Raw genomic sequence first — 7,402 nt, forward strand, 5'->3', positions numbered from 1 at the left:
AACCCTGATCAAACTCCCCTATATCTGTCATTTTCTAATGATCTTGAAGACTAGCATGCTCAGGTGTGTTTGATTAGGGTTAGAGCTAAACTCTGCAGGACTGATTTCTACAGTGTCAAATGGTGTGCAAATAGTTTCCCCTCAAAATAAGTCTTAAATATGTAAGACAGGAAAAATGATGCTAAAGAATCTCTTTTTATATCCTGGCATTGCAGTCTTTCACCATAATTGGCACAGAGCTAATGAAGAGCAGATGAAGTCACTGCTAAAGAATGTTTGAATGAAGAGCTGCTTGAGCGAGAGACACATCCTCTGAAGACTTGAACAAAAGGAGGCTATTGAGCAGTCGACCCAAACCTTTGCTACCCGACCCCTTTTTACATAAAATTGCAAATTGAAGTTAATATTTCAATAATTTAATTTAACACACTTGCATGCTTACAGATCTCTGATGCTAATAGTCACATGACTTTTTTTTTTGTAAGTCATATTTAAAGTCACTTCTATTTATGTTTGAGATTGTTTATGCTGTAAATTTGATTAATTATGAAAAAATGCATTTCTGCTATAAAGCAGCTCTACAGAAATCAATAGTGTTAGTGTCAATGTTGAATCAATTTGGATTCAATTCAGTTCAATAACACTGTAGATGTTATGTATTGTAGATGCAAAGTTCATTATTCAACACAATTCAGTTCAAATTTTGTTCTCATCTTATGTCAGTCCAGTTAAATAAATATGACTAAATATTAATTGTCTTTTAAACCAATAAGTATGCATGTTTTATGCATGCATAAAACGTTTTATTTTGACTGATTTTGTATTTAATTTTAATTTTATATTGTTACTTTTATTTATATCATTAAATTAATCACAAGCTTTTTATCAAATCAAACCCCTTGCAGTTCCTCAGTTTGGAAAACCCTGTACTTCACCCAAAACGACTGTTTGCTATGACCTACACAAAACAACTTTTGGTTATTTTTTTCCTTCTGTGGAACATTATAAGGAAGATATTTTGAAGAATACACCGTGTAGATCATCTTTGCATGAGCATACAAACCCCAGCCCTTCACTGTGAACACCTGCACTCCCGTTACAACCACAACTGAGACACACCATCATCCTCCATCTGTCACAGACACTGTCTAGTTCAGCTTTAGATCACTAGTAGACACCACACCATTGAGCACACTAAAGGACTGCTTCCCCTCAAAAGGGAAGGAAACACTCACAAGTCTCTGTAAAGACACATGCTTGTCACGATTCCCCAAAAGAAACCCACTTTAAAAAAAACATCAAACGCAGAAAGTAGAAGTAGCCTATACAGGAAATATCTGAGTGGTTTGTTTTATAAAAGTGTCTATGCTAAAAAACAACAAATATATGAGTGGTACCCATGCAAAAGTAAAAGGGCATTACTTATGTGGTTGCTAAGGAGACCTAGATGGTTGCTAGGTGGCTGTTAGGTGATTTCTTACAGCCTCAAGTAGGGATACGGGGTATACCAGTACTGGAAAAATACCGGTATATATTATATTCCAAACGGTATGATATCGTAATTTGCTCAATACGGTATTTCATACACTGCTGTTGTGAAGTGCCCCTGTAGGTGGCTGTGCTTCCCAAATTGTAAATTTGACAACAGAACAACGCGATGGATGAAACTCTATCAACGCGCTTGAAATTAATAAATAAAGAGAACAGTAGAAGTGAAATATGGCATTACTTTGCATACAAAACAGATGACAAAGGTGAATGAATTGACTTTACTGCACCTGTAGGCCTATGCAAGCTTTGCTATAAATCACCACAGGAGGCAACTCATCAAACCTTTTTTAAGCACTTGTCGCTTGCTCATCCTGATAATTTCAGAGAATTAAGAGATCAACAGGTGAGTGCATCATTCATAAATTCAGTTTTAATTTTAACTTATTTACAACTGATCAACGCACATACAGATGTAATACAGTAAACTCAAACATGCATGTGTGACACACTAGAACCAGTGAAGCTTTGGTCACGTAATATATGCACTTGCATTTCATACGATCGAATATTAATTGAATTTGAATTAAGCAAGCGTTTTGTTATGTTAATTTTAGTATCAATAATATGAAGGGAATGTTTCTGCCATGCAGCCAAGAGAGCGAGATTTATATTTAATGCTTTTTCTTTGGCTATCTGAGTCTAAAATCTGAAAGCAATCTGAGAGAGAAATAATAACGTCAATATTACTTTGACTATTAGAATAACGCTTTACAATAAAGCAACATTTGTTGCGTTAATTGCGTTACTTCAGTTGTATTTTTTTTTCCTTCAAACTAATGTAACTTATGTTCCCGGTAGGTTTTTTTGTTACATTTTGTTTGCACTATGTGTTTGCACTGAAAAGATAAGAAGATTTGAATATATTTTCATTGTATTACTTCAGTTATATATATTTTTTTCTCCAACATCAAAATGTAACCTATGTTCCCTGTTGTTTTTTTGTTGTAGTTTTAACATATGAATCCGTTTTTATTATTATTTTAATCAAATTGTTTTCAATTCACTTATCTTTTGAAGCTGGTTATTTGTCACGTATCGATACGGAGGTATTACATTCTGGTATCGTACCGAAGCCAAAATTATGGTATGGAGCCATCCCTAGTCTCAAGTGAAAAGAATCCACATTATGGCCAATTCTGGTCAAAGATGCATTTATTTCTAGCACTTTATACACTACATATAGTTTCAAAGCAGCTTCACATTAATAAATTGAAAAGTGACATTCATCAATTTGGAAACCAATTGAGCTGTAAAGCAGCTCTACAGAACGTGTCAATATTCAGCTTAGTTCTGTCCAATTTTTCAGCTGAATTCAATTCCTCCTTTATTGTGCATTTGTGGGATATTTTATGTCCAACAGGTCAAAATGGTGCTTTTCTCATCAACACGCATGATTTGAGAAATCATTTACGTCCAGAGCACTAAGAGGTTTAATCACATCCTCAAAGTATATGAAAACACCTAGTATGTGCAAGAGAAATAGATGTTTGACTTCACAAACACCACTAATTATTGATCAACAGTTTAATTAACCACTAACAGACACACCACGCAAGCTTCAATCAATATTGACATGCATTGAAAAGCCATGGTTTTCCAGTGAGAGAAGCATGTGTGTTTACCTTAGTCGATTAGAGAGGCCCTCTCCAAACACACTTCTGCTTTACTTGGCCTCCCATTGGCTGCTCATGAGCGTTTCACACACACGATGGTATGCGGAGGAGATCATGAAGAGGAAAAGGGAATGTAGAGGAGAAAACGCCAATCTGTTTCAGAAAGGTTTCACCATTTGAGCCGATTCACCACACTTACTCATGCATGTATACTGTGACTCGTCCAGTGACGGCAGCGTTTGAGGAAGTGAGAGTTCGATGGTCATTTTATGCAAGTCTTTTCCTCCTTCCTTTTTAACACAAATACAGTCAAGTCGACAGTGAGACCAAGCTCAGCTCTCTGTGTGCCCACAACAACCAAAACACGATGTTCACAGCAGTGTTTTACTGTTAACTAAAGCCAAAACATCTGTGTTCACCAAAATAAAATAAAATATTAGATTAAAAACTAAACAAAAGAAATGTTGGATGAAATGTTGCAACTAACTTAAATATCTGAAAGTTGAAGTTCTAAAATTCCTAACTGAAATAAAAATAAAACTATTTAGAAATCTATTTTTTTTTAATATTGCAAGTCCCCAATTGTGAGTCGCTTTGGATAAAAGTGTCTACTAAATGAATAAATGTAAAATGTGACTCTGGACTGCAAAACCAGTCTTAAGTCGCCGGGGTATTACAAATATATTTTGGCAAGAGCCAACAATACATTGTATGGGTCAAAATGATACATTTTTCTTTTATGCCAAAAATCATTAGGATATTAAGATCATGTTCCATGAAGACATTTTGTAAATTTAGACTTATAATTTTTTTTTTTTAAAAAGCACATAAAATTACTAAACTAAACTGAAATTAAAATTAAAACTGAAAATATAAAAATAAGTAATTAAAATTACATAGAATGATCAATTGAACCATAGATGGAATGATAGATAGGCAGACAGACAGACAGACAGACAGATAGAGATTGAAGCATAAACTTTGTTATGTTAACAACAAATTATACCAAATTAAAAACTTAAAGTGCCAGCTCTACTAATGAATCATCCACTTCTCAAAGATCAGGATCATTTTCTGGTCTACTTTGTTAAGGACTCTCCGTACTGTATTTAAATTTAGCAGCTGCACTTCTGCTGAAGTTCTGGCAAAAGTCTCGACGCACTTCCTGTTCGTTCACAGAAGACACAAACAGCTGAAAATCACTTGACACACACACACACACACACACACACACACACTCTAAACCATGTGAACTGAGGAAACTGTTTGAACATCAACAGCTTTGAACATCAACAAATCTGACGACAAAACAGAACAAGAACCTTCATTTCATTGTGAATCAAAATAACACATTGTAATAGAAATAGTTCTCCCAAAAAGGACAATTCTGTCATCACTCACCCTCATGTTGTCCCAAACACATATGTTTGACATAAATGTCAAACAACATTTTCAGCAAGAATTAGACCTTTTTTGCTTTCAAAATATGGAAAAGAACAGTGTGAACTTCTGATAAATATCTACTTTTGTGTTTCACAAGAAAGAAAGACATACAAGTTTGGAACAAGGTGAGGGTGAATAAATCAATAACGACAGTATTTTAATTTCTGGATGAACTTTTCTTTACAACTCTTTCATGCACTACATGCCGTTCCACATTGAAAAACAGATAAAGATGCTCAAACTGGCCTTAACACCTGAATCATGGATGTAAAAACAGAATAGTGACAGATTGACAACACAGATGCACCCATCTAAGAAACTTCATACTGACTCTAATCATGATGCCTGTCTTCCCTAATCTCTGTCATGCCAATTAGCTGCATGCCAACTGCTAACAAGGCTCGCAAAGCTGTCCTATAACTATTTTACTACATGTAGATAGATTGTGACAAGGCAGCATTTTTGGACTAAATCTCGAGTGCGTTTACATGGGTTTCACGTTTCTCCATGAGCTGCTTGCCTGTGGGCACCAACAATATTATGTCTGAAAGCCAGATCTGAATTGCAAAGGGCTGTTATGACTGGAAAGGTTTGTTAAACTCAGTGAAAACTTATCTAACCTTCTGATGGATGTCTAAAAATAATTAAACCGCTAAACCACCAGATGCTCTGTCCTCATGTATTCTGACACTGTTTGCTGAGCTTTGATGTGGGAAGAGAATGCAGCGAAAGGAAAAAAGGAAAGTACTGCATTCCCAAAGATCATATTACACATTAGAAATCAAAACATGAGGCTTAATGTTCAGAAAACATCCCATTAGTCACAGTAAAAAATACTGTGGTGGCAGAGTGATGATAACAGCATGGGATTTTGAATACATGGTACTTAATCAAACGGCAATAATATGGACAAAAACAAGGTAACATTATCATAAGACATTGATATACACAATGGTGTTTAATGACTACCATATTTACCATGGTATTCACATGCTACCTTAAAAAATACCATGGTACTTGCATCATATCATGTCCAATATAGCATAGTAACATCATGGTACCTTTAACAGGCCTACTTTTTTTGTTAGCGTCTCAATTCATTAGGGTATATGATACAAACATGAAATTAGATGACTTTTTAGCATATATACCTACTAAAATAGCCTTTCATTTTCAAGTAAATTTCACACATATCCTAATTGGAATTAGTATTTTGAGGTAGAAAGACTAAAATAGTATTTTCTTGAAAAACTTCGAAAAGTAATGTTTACAGTAACGTATACTAAACTATTTTAATGCAATGCCAAGCTACATCAAGGAATAGACTACTATGGTATTCACAAGCTAAGCAACTTTAAAGAATACCATGGTACAACCGTCAATAAACAGTACTTATCATGTCCAATAAAACACAGTAATACCGTGGTATCTTGATAATTCATTGCTAGTGTTTCAATTTATGACAGCAGTAAAAATCTATCATCAGACCAACCATGCAGTGATAAGGTACATGATGATATTCTCTTACCTGTCCTCACAGCAGTGCACCAGTGACACGTGGAGTCGGTGGCAGTTTTTGAGTTGTTTTCCACCCTGATCATTCCTGCGAACATCATGACTGTTTAAAACCCCTCAATCCACTCAAATATAGTTATTCGGGGTCAATTAAACGCCATTCTCCGATGCACCGAACGCCGTTCACTTTCCTTCAGAAATATGCATTGTTTGTTTCCACTTAACAGTCCGCAGATAGCTGGGTTGTCTGATATATGATCTTAATCGACGTTTGAATAAAACAGATCCACAAAAAATCCAACTCTGCGACGAGAAGGGCGAGTTTCCTGTGAGAAGGAAACAATGTGCTCGCGCTTGCGCTCCTCTGTTTAATTCAGAGAAAATATTTCTAAGATCTTAGTTTTATTTCCGTTATCCTCTGGGAAAATGAAGCCACAGCACAGGGTTGTCAGAAAGCAGAAGAGAGCCGGATCACACGCACTTTGTCCAGTTATGTGTCGAGAGGAGTTTCTGTGACGTCTGCTGGAATTTGACTCTGATTCACACCAAAGCAAAACTCCCATCAACTTCATCCACTGCACGGACTTGGACACTTATGCCACTTATCTTAAAGTGTCTGAAAGTCATGACAAAATACCAAACCAAGTGCCATTTATTGTAACAGAGACGCAAACAGGTTGTGAGAACCGGAGGCATGCTCCACATGGAATTCTTTTTTAAGATATTTGTTTTACACGCTTATTTGTAGTTACTATTTATTTATTTTTTTATTACCTTATATGTCCAAAACTGTAATTTCTCTCTCTCTCACACACACACACACACCTGGTTGCAACATTTACAAAAAAAATAAATAAAAAAAAATCAACATTTAACATATTTGGACAAAATCCCATGTTATAAAAGATGAAGTGCTATGCAGGCTATTTAAGACAATATTGGCTGATTAGATGGCAATGCTGACCTAAAATGCTAAATGTTTGCCCTCTCTCTCTTTTCGCTTTTGCCACATCTCAGTCCTCAAATATTACCCTTTTTAGACATAGCTTGTTAAAGAGTAAAGAAAATACTATACAAAAACTTACTAGCAGTTGCCAAGTGGTTATCACTCTTACTGTTCCAATACAAATAAGAGCAGTCTACCTTTTCATAACTGAATATAAAAATGTATGTCCAGTCTGCAACCGGCCCCAGTTCTTTATTTATCCTTGTAAGATCACAAGTACCCTCCTCATAAAAACACTTTCTCATTGGATCTAAGCAAATCTAATAGGTGACCA

At 35.5% G+C, this 7,402-nt stretch overlaps 1 protein-coding gene across 2 annotated transcripts in view; it reads right to left on the reverse strand.

Annotated features, from left to right (window-relative positions):
- Positions 1-6,643, reverse strand: part of disc1 (DISC1 scaffold protein) — a 57,233-nt gene extending 50,590 nt beyond the window's left edge. The window contains exon 1 of one of the 2 annotated variants that reach the window (XM_079439341.1): positions 6,136-6,643. In XM_079439341.1, the coding sequence (XP_079295467.1) occupies positions 6,136-6,223 (88 nt within the window). In that variant the 5' untranslated portion in view covers positions 6,224-6,643. Of the gene's footprint in view, positions 1-3,173; positions 3,377-6,135 lie in introns of those variants that run through there. The other variant, XM_079439342.1, reaches the window with a different exon arrangement.
- Between the last annotated feature and the right edge of the window lie 759 nt (positions 6,644-7,402).

This window comes from Barbus barbus, assembly GCF_936440315.1.
Source record: "Barbus barbus genome assembly, chromosome: 18".
In the NCBI taxonomy this organism is placed as follows: Eukaryota; Metazoa; Chordata; class Actinopteri; order Cypriniformes; family Cyprinidae; genus Barbus; species Barbus barbus.